Source organism: Hippoglossus stenolepis, chromosome 11, assembly GCF_022539355.2.
Source record: "Hippoglossus stenolepis isolate QCI-W04-F060 chromosome 11, HSTE1.2, whole genome shotgun sequence".
Taxonomy (NCBI): Eukaryota; Metazoa; Chordata; class Actinopteri; order Pleuronectiformes; family Pleuronectidae; genus Hippoglossus; species Hippoglossus stenolepis.
In genome coordinates, this window is record NC_061493.1 from 1,758,482 (window position 1) to 1,772,658 (window position 14,177).

At 40.2% G+C, this 14,177-nt stretch overlaps 1 protein-coding gene across 3 annotated transcripts; it reads left to right on the plus strand.

The window, feature by feature from the left end:
* Positions 1 to 893: 893 nt before the first annotated feature.
* Positions 894 to 13,338, plus strand: palmda (palmdelphin a). 3 transcript variants are annotated; one of them, XM_035170140.2, is made up of 10 exons: positions 917 to 1,002; positions 5,523 to 5,568; positions 5,788 to 5,868; positions 6,087 to 6,214; positions 6,321 to 6,435; positions 6,708 to 6,732; positions 6,814 to 6,906; positions 7,336 to 7,496; positions 8,171 to 9,206; positions 12,710 to 13,338. In XM_035170140.2, the coding sequence occupies exons 2-10, from the start codon at positions 5,524 to 5,526 to the stop codon at positions 12,724 to 12,726; spliced, it is 1,701 nt and encodes a 566-aa protein (XP_035026031.1). In that variant the 5' UTR covers positions 917 to 1,002; position 5,523; the 3' UTR covers positions 12,727 to 13,338. The 3 variants fall into 3 exon arrangements, with proteins under 3 accessions (XP_035026032.1, XP_035026031.1, XP_035026030.1); XM_035170139.2 differs by lacking the exon at positions 12,710 to 13,338 and having other exon boundaries at positions 8,171 to 10,831; XM_035170141.2 differs by lacking the exons at positions 5,523 to 5,568; positions 12,710 to 13,338 and having other exon boundaries at positions 894 to 1,002; positions 6,326 to 6,435; positions 8,171 to 10,831.
* Positions 13,339 to 14,177: the final 839 nt, after the last annotated feature.

Genomic DNA, 14,177 nt, shown 5'->3' on the forward strand with positions numbered 1-14,177 from the left:
GTGACACTGCCACATTTAATGTGGGGGACACTTACTGTTCATCAAGCTTCTGGAATAAAGGTTTTGAAACTGAACTGAATACAAAAAAAAGGGTAATGTTGAATGATTAGACAATCATTTACTGGCTGACATTTTAATTGTAATTTATTGTATTTAAATAAAAAAACTGTTTTAATATTTACATTAAATTATTTTTTATAAATATACCAACAGTTTATAAATTAATTCATTTTTACAATTAGGAAAACATGTAATTGGGAATATAACAATAACAAATATTGCTAGAATTAAGAGATCTAATAGTGTTGTGCTAAAGTGTTAAAATAGTCTTGGAATAAAAGGGATTGAATTGCAATAAGAGGGATTCAATTGTGTTGGAGTAAAATAACCAAAGTGTTTATTTAACTTAATTGAACCAAATTTGAATGACTTTGTATTAACACAAGTAGTTTGTGTTGATTCAACACAATTCTGTAAATTGCTGCCAAAGCAAATCGTCTGTGTTTTTTATTGTATTAATTAAATCAAATGTATTCTGTTTTTTCAGTGATAGGCTGTTTATAAAAAGCTCTGCACACAATGTTCAGACTCACTAATGACAAGGAATAATTCTGAAGTAGCTCCAGAGCATTAACACAGGTCAAGCAAACAGCCCATTCCAAACAGACATGTTCAGAACAGGCACTGCACAAGTCTTAATGAATTACCTGTGTAGACTGTGGACAAACTGTCCAAGCAAGTGAGGAGTTCCACAGGAGGTGACTGACTGTCTCCATGTGTTAAATAACAGCGGCATGTGGCCACTTCCAGATCAGTAAAGCTGACTTTCTAGTGGCAACACTGCTCTCATTGCTATTGGCTGACAGGAGGACATCAAGCTGTCAATCAGCTGTAAGACGACACCCTGAGAGCCCCGCCCACCTGCACCTGCCCCGGGGTGGTCCTGCGGGTCAGAGACACACTGTGCAGCAGCAGAGAGGAGAGGAGGGGTCCCACTGTCAGGTCAGACAACTCAACACTGCTCTACTCCTGTTTTATTCTTTTATTTTCACTACTAACCTTTGTTATTTTAAGACGTGTCTCTTGTTATATAATCAGCTCTACCTCCAGCTTTTCAAGTTAATTTGCTATAAAGTTTTCTAACATGCGGCCTCACAGTTTCATAGTTCTGAGTAAATAGGGACATTATCAGGTCCGAAACACCTGAAACAAGTTTAACATGTATTTGTGTTCGCTGGTCTTTGAGCATCTTACGTCTTAAGTGTGCAGCAAAGATGTGAACTCAATCTGGATCTATACAAATACATTGTCACAGTTTGGTAAAGTGTTTATCAGCTGTTTATCTTACTGGAGGAAACGGGTGGACACATAGAGACGAATAGAAAGAGGAGGAGATAAATCCTTAATTCTGTTTAAGCTTCAGTTTCTCCTGCTTGTCCCAGCAGGTGGTCAGAGCTACACTGCAACCTCACAGAAGTTAACAACTTTGAACTAGTAATAGTCAGCCATAGTCTCTCATTTCAATCCTTATGTGAAGAACATTTTGAATGTACCTCACACAGACAGTTTGTCCTCAGTAATCAGTGAAGGGACCTTGTCACAGTGTATAATTATTATATTATATTATATTCATAACTGAAACAGTTGTTATTCTAGGATTAGGATACTTTATCTGTTGAGCAAGAGAGTGACTTTTAATGACTATTTGTCAATTAAGTACAAATCTTTCATTGCACAGCTTGAAGATATTATTATTATTATTATTATTATTATTATTATTATTATTATTATTATTATTATTATTATTATTGACCTTAATTTGACACTTGTTCGGAGTGACCTGCATCTCAGCCATGTAAAGCATCGATGTGAGAGTCTGGTGGATTTAATGTTTTCATGCACATGATGCCGTGGTCATTTGTAAAATTAAAGATTCTTTCCTGAGACACTTTTAATCATATCTGTTGATAAATGTATGAAGCCTCAGAAGGTTATGCAACATATTTTAAATCTTCTCTGTATAAGATATTTTGTGTGCATATGTTGTGTGCACTGGACAAATGAAAGCATGTTTTAGGACTTCAGGCTCTATAGGAATGCTTGGTGAAGTTCCTGAAGGTGAAGTCCACATGCTGCATATGACTCACAGTGTGACACAGTTCCCTGCATTGATTATCAACTTAAATTAATATGGTTTTTGATACATTTGCTATAGGATCATATCAGAATATATTCATATGATTTAGATTCAGACAGTCAGGTACTGTGCACATGGTGTTCACACTGATCAGCCCACATGGACGCTCTGACTGTAGCGGGCAGACAGATGGTTTACACAGATTAACTACCTCATGAGCAGATTAGCTCAGTTTACCCACTGCTTTGCTGGCTGGTTTCCTGACAGACAGCCTCCCAGAAGAGAGAAGAAGTCTCTTATTTATTACTTACAGCCAGATTGGAATATGACTTCAGTCCCCACGTGATGTCTGTGTGTGACTGGAGGTGGGTCAGATAAGCCCCTGCCTCGGGCTGACAGGCTCCATGTCTTGTTTGAGGGAGTTGGGGCAGATTAACACGTAGTCCCTGTCCTTCAGTGTGGACACAATGGTTTGTTAGGATGACACGGAGCAAACTTAATCCGAGACCCTTTACTCCAGGCTGATCTTGGGTGAGGAAATGTTAGGATACTCTTTGGGCCATGTTGTTCATCACTGCTGACGTTTCATGCAAGAATCAGCTAAATTAGTTTGAACTCTTTGGTAAAAAGTGACCTGGAAATAGAAGCAGTAAATGTGTATGCTTCCTTTAAGGAATTTGCTCCACCCCCATGACCCCTTTATAGGCCTACACATGAACATGGCTGAACCCCCACTATTAACTCTCCTTACCCATATCTATATTAAACGCACAGTTTCTCTGACTCCCACAGTACACACAGCTGACTCTGCATGTTTACTTTTATTATAAGAAAAGACCCCTACACAATATATGAAGCATCATCCCCTAAATTGTTTATCAAGTAGTTGTAAGAAAGCTCAGCTCCTGGCTGTTGTATTGTTAAACAAATGTAATGTATTCAGACTCCACTGCGTATGTCACATATACTTTACATATACTGTACATATTGAAATACTAAATTACCTCAGGGTTAAAAAAGCACCTCAAAAGGTGACATGTTTAAATTGTAGAGCACAGTTAAAACTACAGTAGTATGAGTAAGATTCTGATCTGACCAAGCATTTTAATGCCATTTTCAGTAGCTGAGAGATTTTTATTTTATGTTGCCATGTATAGAGGTCAGATAGGACTCAATTAGTATGAAGGTTACACCTTGCCTTAGTAAAACACATCAGAGTCATTGTGTTAGCTAATGAATGAAAGAACCATCAGACCATAGACTGCTGAAAAAACACAAAACCATGTAAAACCACAACAATGCTTATTATTCCACGGGGACAGCTGGACCAGCAAGATGTCAACACTCCCCCAGCAGACAGCCCATTGGCCCACTGGATATTAATAAGGTTTGACCCTGCAGAATATAAAAAGCCAGAGAGCTGTATTTCTGAATGGGAAGTCCCACATATACTCCAGTTAGGAGGAGCTGTTACACTTTTAGAAAGATAAACATGTAGGTTTTATGTAAAAGAATAAAACATCACGTGGTCACAATGAATGATATTTATATGTACTGCACACATAAAACCCAATTTAACCAGAAATGATACTATGATCAGTGAAACGTGGACGTTGAAAGAGTTGTTTTCAATATGATCTAACAGACTCTACGTGGCAGACTGCCAGTCTGATGGAAGAAAGGGAGACTCACACACACACACACACACACACACACACACAAACACACACACACACACACACACACACACACACACACACACACACACACACACACACACATACACACACACACACACACACACACACAGCAGCTGTAGTTTGAGGAGTCCTGTAAATCAGGGTCCTGTCAGACAGACGTCTTCTGAGTTAATAGATTGACAAAGTGAGGACCCGGAGCTGAGGGTGAGGTGGCTGCAGTGAGAGGTAACAATAACACTGGCCTCAAGGTTCTCGAGGTCCTCAACGTGTCTGTAGTTGTGCTGGAGGGAAGCACCTCCAGCTGAAGGAAGATGATGTCGGTCAGTTGTCTTGGAATGAGTGTCTTGTCCGGTTGGACAGTGAAGAAGCATTGATAATAGGCTGCTGGGTTAGTGTCACTGTGATGTCTAAAAACCACCTTGTGTTATTCCTAAGTGACCTAATTTATAACATAAGACTGTACAGGTTTCACTGTTTTCACACATCTGAAAACATAGAACATTCATTATCTTCAAACATTAAGCACATTGGAATATGTGTCCCAATATCTGAAAGATAACAATCCAATGTTTAGTGAATGTTAACATATGTAGAAGCAAGTACAGAGCATGGACCAATACCGGATACTATAATATTTATAGTTTAAGGGCAGAGGATGTCACTCCTTGTTAAAGCCCTATGAGACAAATTGTGATTTATGAATATGGGCTATACAAATAAAGTCGGATTGATTTATGATAAGATAGTTTGCAGTGTGTGTTTCAACTGTAAGACAAAGTGTTTCCTCCTCAGTGTAACATGATTTACGTGCAAAGATATTTAATTATTTAAAATATAGAAATTAGTAAAAAAGCTGGAACTCTGCATACATGTCAATGTCAATTTTATTTATATAGCACATTTAAAACAACTTGGTTGACCGAAGTGCTTCACAAGTATAAGGTACGACAAGAAGACAGTAACACGCAATACATCAGAGTACAAGTAGTAAAATAAAATAAGATAGAAAGTAGAATCATTTAAATTAAAATATAAGATATAAGGCCAAGAAGATTTGAAGTGTGCTAGAGAGGGGGCAGATCTAATGTGGAGTGGTAAGTTGCATGTGCATGTGTCCAAAGTAAAGCTAAGGGAGGCCTCAGCAGCTGATCACACGGATTATGCTTCAATAAAATATATATTAATATACACATGGCCGCTACAGTTGGAGTTAAATCTGGTTTTGATGTGTTGAATAAATGTGTGTTGGACCTGTGTTTATCAAGACTGCTCACAGCATAAATCTGAATGTTTTACTGTTTTATCTAAGTGTTGTTGGCTTCTGACCAAATATTTGATGTATATATCCAAGTTCATGTTATAAATGAGATTTAATTTGGACTTGTCCGGGTTGATTAACGGTTATATCCACTGGAATTTTCTTTTGTAGTCATCCTTGCTATGTAATGGAATAGAATGAAATACAATACTGGGATGCAGTATATAACACTGAGGTCCATACGATGGTTCTTTGAACATTTGAATCCCAATAAACTGCTGTTTTCCCTGCTCCCAGTTGAAATCCATTTCATCACAGTTGTGTGGCTTACATGGATAATCAGTGCAGAATGCAGAACATGCTGAAGATGAATTTCTCTCTTTCCATCTCTCTCTCTCTCTCTCTCTCTCTCTCTCTCCCAAAGCAGCATGGAGGAGTCTGACTTGCTGAAGGAGAGGCTCCAGGCTATCACTGTAATGCTCTACTCTACTGGTCTCATTTCAGTTTTGTAGCCATCTGCTACATTGAACCAACCTAAACATCCATTCATGTTTGAGTGTATAGTAGCACAGAGAAGTAATGTGGAAAAAGAAAATTACCTATATCTGTATTGCTTCTGTCATCTTCAGTTTATTGGGATCTGTTATAAAGACAACTTAAGTCACTAATGCAAACTGTCTTTGGTGATTTAGGAGAAGCACCGCATTCAGGAAGACATTAGACAGAAGAAACTGGAACTGGACCGAGAGAAACTGAAACTACAGCATCTAAAGGTTCAGCACATGTTTATCTTTCTGAATCAATCTGTAAATGGTCAGCAGTGACACCAGATGAGGTGTGATGTGTGGATGGATGAGTATTATCTCTTATTGAGATGAATTGAAAACAGTAAATACTGTGCCCATCTGTTTGTCTACACGCAATTATTATTCATCTGCTCATGATCTACATTAGTGAAGCTCTGTGTCCCTCTGTTCCATGAAACGAACAGAAAAAAGGTCTGAGAGAGCGGTGGCTTCTGCAGGACTCAGTTTCCCACAATGCAACAGACTCTTCACAGCAACAGAGCCTTGTGTCTGACCAGCAACAGACCAGGCTGCTGCAGCTCAACATCCACAGGTGCTCAGCACAAACAAACACCACACCGCACCACGTACCAGTGTGACCTGTGTGACCCAGGGTTAGGGTTAGTTACTGACCTGCAGCGTCTCCTCTGACCCACTAGGATAGAGATGGAGGTGGAGTTTCTGGAGCGGGAGGAGTCCATGATTTCCGCCAACGAGATTTTCATCCTCGACAGGCTGAAGGCTGTGGAGAAAAGCCCAGAGGAAATTATTAAGGTACACACACACGCACGCACGCACACACACACACACACACACACACACACACACACACACACACACACACACACACACACACACACACACACACACACACACCGAGACATACACACAGTGATGATTTCAGAGGATATTACATTCACTTACATTGATTACCTGCTGACTTGCTCTAATGTTAACCATAGTTACTACTTGCCTAACCCTAAGGCTGTAATGTACCTTATGTGCTTCTATTACTTTGCCCTGACTTATTTGCATTTGTTTTCCAGGAGGCCCATGAAAACTTTGCCCCTGGTAAGTCGAGGCACTATTTACTGGATATGAGCCACACCAGAGATGAATCCATGTTAACAGCTTTGTTTTTCTGTGCCACAGAACCATTACGGGTCGCCACAGTGATCCCCGATGTCCCAGAATCCCTGTCTCCACCAGCCAATAATCACATGGGGAAAAACGCAGCAAGAAAGAGTGGGATCATTTTTTGTATTTTTCACATTTCTAAGGAGTCACTCAAAGCACATTGTACTTTACATGGTTTAAGTTGTGCATTTATAGTTTAAGTTTGGGATTGAGTCACAGCCCTGTGGTGTGTTGTTGATAAAACTAGTAAGTAATGCTGCACCTGTGTTTTGAATATCAAGCTGTAACAATGCACAGGAGACCAGGTGTAAGTCAAAGTCTCAGATCTTTACTGGGAGACTAAAAGGTCGAACACAGGTGGTAGACATGTAGCCACAGAACTAGCATAGATAATGATACTCAAATAACCTGAACCGAGTCAGCATTTATATGGTCTACTCGTGACTAAGATAGGATATCTGGGGGAGACTGTGAGAGACACAGCTCACTGAAGTGTGAATGAACATTTATACAGTCTGTCTTCCTCCTGTGTCTCAGCTCTGTTTGCCATGGAGATCAACGTGACCAAAAACCTGCTGACTGGGAAGAGCACCGTCCTTTCTACAGCAACTGTCCCCCCCGAGGAGTTAAACCAACACACCGGGCTCAAGGTTTACGATGACGGCAGGAAGTGTGTTTATGCACTGAATTTAGAAGAGGTATCATAGTTAATCATAATCATTACAATCTGTATTTGTGTAGAGCAAGTTGCTTCAAAACGATTCTTATGGGAAAAATGACTGGAACAAGACAAAGATAATTAGGGACTCTGCAGAAATAAAAATTAGGGAGATTTAAAGGAAGTTCACAAATATATGCTTGAGCCAGTAACGAGTAAAAGCATAGAATTCAATCTGAAACCAAATATAAGTCGATGTAAAGAGGCTAAAATGAAGGTTATGTCCCTTTTCTCTCGTCCCTGTCAACAGTCTGCCTTACAGGACGCTGCATTACTTGAAAGAGTGAGTTGGTAAAGTTAGACTTACAATAATCAGTTCTGGAGAAGGTAAAGACATGGATGACAATCTGATTTTAATAGAAACATACTGAACTACATTTTTATCAGAATCAAATTATACATTATAAGATATTTTCTTGGTCATAAAAGTAAATTGTCTTCATTGGGTGGAGGAAGTTCAGTTGTTCTTTAAAGGTATCACACTGCTGGTGGTAGTTTCATGTCATTGGCGTAGTAATTAGAATAGATGATGAGAACTCTAAACTGTCTATTTATCCTTTTGCCTGTTTCTCACATTTTCCCAGGATCTTCTGCTTTTTCTGCCTCTGCCACTGGCCTGTCTTTGTGTTGATCCATATTCCTCTCTTCTTTTAGGAGTCACGTGACAGAACCTCTGTATCTGAGCTGTCGGCCAGCGAAGTGGAACAGCTGCTGAGAAGCGCCACAGTGCATCGTCAAGTAAACTTTCAAAACTACCACCAGAATCCCAGCAGGAGGGAGGAGCGCTGTTTCTACACCCACCAAGATGAAAGAGACAGAGTGGAGAGGTGTGACGTCAGTAACCATGGAGGACACTATGGTAACCATGTCCCCAGGAACAACGCAGCACAGGAAGACCCTGGCTGCATGCAGAGAAAACTCCAGGATGAGCACCGCCATGGTCACCAGGAGCGCCTTCACAGGAGGCAGGAAGTGAGACTTAACCAAAGCAACCTGAGGGACGGTAATGGCTTTGGAAACCACAAGGGGGTGGGTCCTCACTATGGTAACCAGAAAGATCATCACCACAGTTCTCACCAGGTGAGAAAGTGTCACAGTGTTCAGGAGGGTCGGCCTCCAAGTCACCAAAGCAGCACTGTCATCAGGAACAGTAGGATAAATGGAGTCAATGGATCCAATGGCTGTCCTCCTCCCAGATCACATGACCAGGAAGCAGTGTCGGCATACCAACCTCAGCTCTGCTACACTCCATTAAATCATATCCCTCTTAAAGATTACATTTCTGTTGATGAAGAAGAACTTTATTGTTACAACCCACCCTTGTACCACTCTGTTCGGTACAGTGGCCCCGCCCCCTCTGACAGAGTGCCCTCCCCCCTCTACCGAGATGACACCCCTTACACCATCCTCAATGCCATGGAGCCCACCGAGCCAATCACAGCCATCTTCATGGGCTTCCAGACGGCGCAGGATGACAGTGGGCAGGGTCAGGAGTTTGATGGCTCTCTGAAGGCCGAGCTGGTCATCATCGAGGACACCGAAGACGATGGTAAGCACAGCAATGTGAAGGAGAAGAAGAGCCACGCCCAGCCGGGTGTCAGCCACTATTCAACAGGAAGTGCAGCCAATGGAAGAGTGGGATGTGAGGAGGGATTTGGAGGCAGACGGACAGAGAGACGGGTGGAACCAGGTATCAAAAGGATCCCGAAAAAACATAAAACCTGCTGTACTGTCTGCTAACTGGACTAACTCATGCATGTGTGTCCGACACTGACTCTAACTGCACAGACTAATTCATTTCATATGGTGATGCTTAAAACTGACTAAGCTGTTGAGGTAGACTGAGAATAAGGTTGGATGTTAGAACTCACTGACTGAAGCCGCTGCTGCTTTTATGAAACGCTACATCTGAAATCAACACACATGGGTAACTAGTTAGATCTACAACTTGTTGATAAACTACTTGGATCTAGTCCCCGTATGTTTTAAATGTACACATTCTTAAAGTTCTATGACTTATTTAAGGAGAGAACGTTTTATCAAACGACTGCATGTACGCTGCAGCTCTATGGACATGAATAACCTGTAGTTTAGTCTGACTGCTCTCACCAGTGAGAACACACTGATAACCCCTCTGTAAACTACCTACAGCAGACGCACACTTAGCAGCCAAAGAAGCTGATGTTTTCATGAGCTGGTGGAGACCAAAACAGAGGGAATGTTGGATTTGAATGCATGAGGTGGACACAACCACACCATCAAATCAATGCATGTGTTGCTACATCGGTCCTGGGCAGCTTGTGTGAGAGATCTGCCTTCAGGTGGCAAAAGGATTAACAGCTTAAAAGCAAAAGCCTAATCAAAAATGTGTCATTTTAATCTTGAGCAGAGAACGTGCTATGGTCAGGGCCCATTTTCACTGTAGAAATCAAATCTAATGGAAATTCTTAGACCCTTTACCCTTCAAGTGAAGTCTAAATGAATATGTGCAGCACAAAATGAAAAGTGGTAACTGCTTTCAGTGTTTGATGAGATACTTACACTGATGAAATGAATGATACAGATCTAGCTGATAAACCGATCGTGCTCAGGGTTAGATTCAGCTGTACTGCTCTCCTCTGGCTCCCTCTGCTGGTTTCAAGGTGGTTAGGTCAGCTAGTTCAAAATAATGAGCAGCTATAAAATCTCAAAACCTATGTATCAGCTACAATGACTTTTATTTTTTATGATGGGCTCAATGATATTATAAGGGCTATAGTAATATTGTATAGTGCTGTTGATTATATTCAGTTTTACAGTGTTTTCCAAAGTAGGTTTCAGAGAGAGTTAGTCCTTCCCTGAGAAATAAAAGTACTTCACATATTTCAGTTGAGTACTATCACTCCTAGATGCTAATCCAGAATAGTTCTGATCGATTATGAAGCACATCAGACTCATACAAAATGAGATCTCCATTAAATGGGATCTGAATGTGACATGTCACACAAAGTAAATTGAATCACTGTGGTGTCCAACATGCAATAAAACCAGTACTGATTTTATTACATGTTGGACACAACATATGTATATGTTCCCAAAATACACAGTGTAAGCTATTTGTGTTCCATTCACACATGTTGAAAATACCAGACACACTTAATTATTCACAGATTGGAAATGTATTCATATTAGAACATGTAGAATCCAAGACTAGAATAAAACTGATGTTGAACTTTTTATACTAACTTCAGATGTTTGTACTATGCATTCTGTATGTTTGACCACAGCATGTGGACAACCATGTGACATGAAGCTAATAAACCTTTGTTTACTGATTGATGTCTGCAGTTCGTCCTGTCTGTGTGAAACTAACCATCATAACAACACAACACTTTGTGTCTGTGTGTGTGTGTATTTGTCTGTGTGTGTGTGTGTGTGTGTGTGTGTGTGTGTGTTCGACATTAACATCAACCCTGTATGATGTGAATCAGATCAGATGGGCCCTAAGCAGTCCTGCTGGATATCAGCTTGTATTAGTTTACATTGGCAGTGATGCATGTCATACCCTGTGTGTGTGTGTGTGTGTGTGTGTGTGTGTGTGTGTGTGTGTGTGTGTGTGTGACATCCTGCAGTGTGCAGCTGACAGCATCAGGTTTAATAACATTAATGACATAAGTACCTATATCATTGGCACAGACACACAGCCAACATTAATGAGTCATTGTACACAGTGGTGGTGTTATGGTCATGGTTGTGACTGCAGGACAGGATATTTATTCATATCAGTGACTTGAAGTCAGTACTGTTTATATATAGATTTCCTGAAACTGGAGGAGAAGAATGCTGCTTAAAATTTAAATTTTGTTTCATCATTAGTAAATGAAATAACTTGGTCTGGAGATGTTCTGTCAGTAGCACACAGAGCACTTCCTTTTAATTTGTACTAAAGATAATTTCCACTGGAGTCTTTTTGTTTACTCCATCTCCATCTCTTTGCTGAGCTTGGCAAACAGCCCCAGCCAAGAAAATTCTCTTCGAATACAGACTATCCCATTATCAGTCTGTTTTGACACATTGCCCTTATTGATGGAATAAATGACCACCAAAGTACTTGAGAAGACTATACAGAATGTTTAGGAAACAGGATTTATTTCATCATCAGTGAATGGAATAACTTTGTCTTCATATGTAGTTCTGACAGTAGCACAGAGTTCTTCTATCATAAGTTCTTCTGCAGTAACTCACTCACCACGCATCCCACACAGCTGACAAACCAACCACAACTCAAGGTCCACTTGCTTGTTCCAGGGCTGTCAACTGAATCACACACTCTTCACCCGCAGATGGATTTGTTTTGACAACTGTGTCAGCTCAGAATAATCTAAAAGCATGTGAACATCTACAGTTCCTCAAGACCAAACTTCATCTGCTGGTGAAGACCATGTGATTCAGTCAAAAGCTCCAGAACAAGCAAATTAGAGGACCTTGAGTTGGGACTGAGAACAGCAGCTGACATATGAATGAACTATCAGCCTCCTCAACCATGTATAATCCCCGTTATTTTGTATTTTATATGGTGAATAGTGGAGATACCAAACATGTAATAATTTTAATATTATGTAAAAGTCAGAGGGAATTGTTCCCTCTCGTTGCTTTTTATTATTGGCTGTTTCTTTCACGTAAAACACTCCCTGAAATAGAAATCACATATGAAAACAATACTGAATTAACAGTTTACTATTTGAATATACATCATTTACTTTTATTTTCTAATTTTTTCAGCTAGTTACTTAGACAGTGTGATTTGTGCCATGTGTTTGCATTTTGTGTCGTAAAGGAAACGCACATTAACATGATATTAACAGTGGACAGTCCAAGTGTTACAGTAGGACATTACACTGTGACAGTGAGTCAGCATGAACAACACCAAGGCCCTAAACTGAAGCAGCAATATGGAATTTGGCCATCATTCATTTTACTATTAACACTCATGCTTTTCCCGCTGTCGCATGTTAAACTGTCTGCTGTGTAAAAGACTTCCCACATTTCAAATGTACAGACTTTCACACTTTAGCTCAAATTGAAAGAATCCAACATGAAACAGCATCTTCTTCTGTGGTACCTCATTTTGGTCAAATTGGTGTGTGAAGTAATATAACACATTAAGCCAGCTCATGCCACACTAATGACAGAATGTGTGTGTGGGGGTGTCAGGTACAGATGACGCGTGAAGGCGGAGGGTCAGTCCATCAGTCCATCAGACCAGCTCATCAGCCGGCTGCTCAGCCTCCCCTGCTGCCTCCATGTTCCACGGCTCAGCCTCTTCTTCTGTTACCTCATGTCGAGCTCTGTGTATACGCCACAACGAGGGCTGCTGTCATTCTCCTGCTGGGATTCGGTCCTGTAGTATGATACGACAGTAAAAACCGAACTTGTACTCAAGATCCTTTCCACTGGAGCGTTTCTTTTCTCCATCATCGTCTCTCTGCTCAGCTTGACAAACGGCCACAGCCAAGTTCAAGAAGTTTCTCTCTCAGCTTCTGCTCACAGTCAGTCTCACTATCAGTCAGTTTTGACACATTACCCTTATTGATGGAGCGAAGTACATGAGAAGAGTATAGGATTTCATTTCTGATTTCCGGTTCTTCAGGGCACCTACATTAAGAGTAAGTCTGGGAATTGAAAGGCTGAATGTGTTTGTGTGACTCACCCATGCGGAGGTTTAGCTGAGCAGGAGCTGCAGATGGTTCAGCTTGTGGTTTACAGATGGTCTACAGGCCTCTTCTTTTTTACTTGAGTAGGATGTGAGTTCATCAGTGTGACATTAAAGAATTTCAGTATCAGTTTCTGGGTGTTTTATTTTTTCAGGAAACATTAAAATTATCCTATTTTATTATGCTAAAGCCAAGGGCCTAATCCCTCTTCCCCCAAACCACACACACACCCACACAATTGTAGTTGCCCCCACTTTTACAGTTAAATTAGCTTTATCCACTAAAATATCTCTCATGTCTCTGAACAGTGTCCTACATCTGTCCAATTTAAGAAAACCTCATAATCTTTCATTAAAAGCAACCACATAGTGACAGTGTAATAATAGCACAAGAAGGGACAGAGAAACATGATCGGTGAACACGCTCATAGACATTAATGACACAGTTTACTGACCTAGATGTTTCTTTACTTATTTCAAATGTTTGTCTCACTTTTATATTTTTTTTAAACAAAAGTCACTGGAACCTTAAGATAGGCCTGTAGAAAATGCTGTTGTTTTGGTCGAGTTGTACATATATTTTTTAGAGAAACTTAAAGTTTAACTCATAAATGATTTGTCGTATATTGCTTAAAGCTTTTTAAATTATCTTTAAACACTAATAAAATTACAATAATGATGTTTTATGTGCAAGAATTCTCTACAGTTTTTATATGAGATATTTCATAAATCTCTGATTTCATTCCGAAACCACATTTACTACTTTTTACCGGGACCCAGGGGAGTTACTATATTTAGCCAAATTAATATCTGATCTGGTTTTCACTGGTTACTGATTCACAGGCTATTTTTTCCACGCAGGGGGTTTCAGGCAAACTGAAATCTTGATTGCTTTTTATTTTAAAACCTTACCCGCTGACAAATTTCTAGATATCTGCATCTATTTACTATGTACATGTGTGTGTGCCA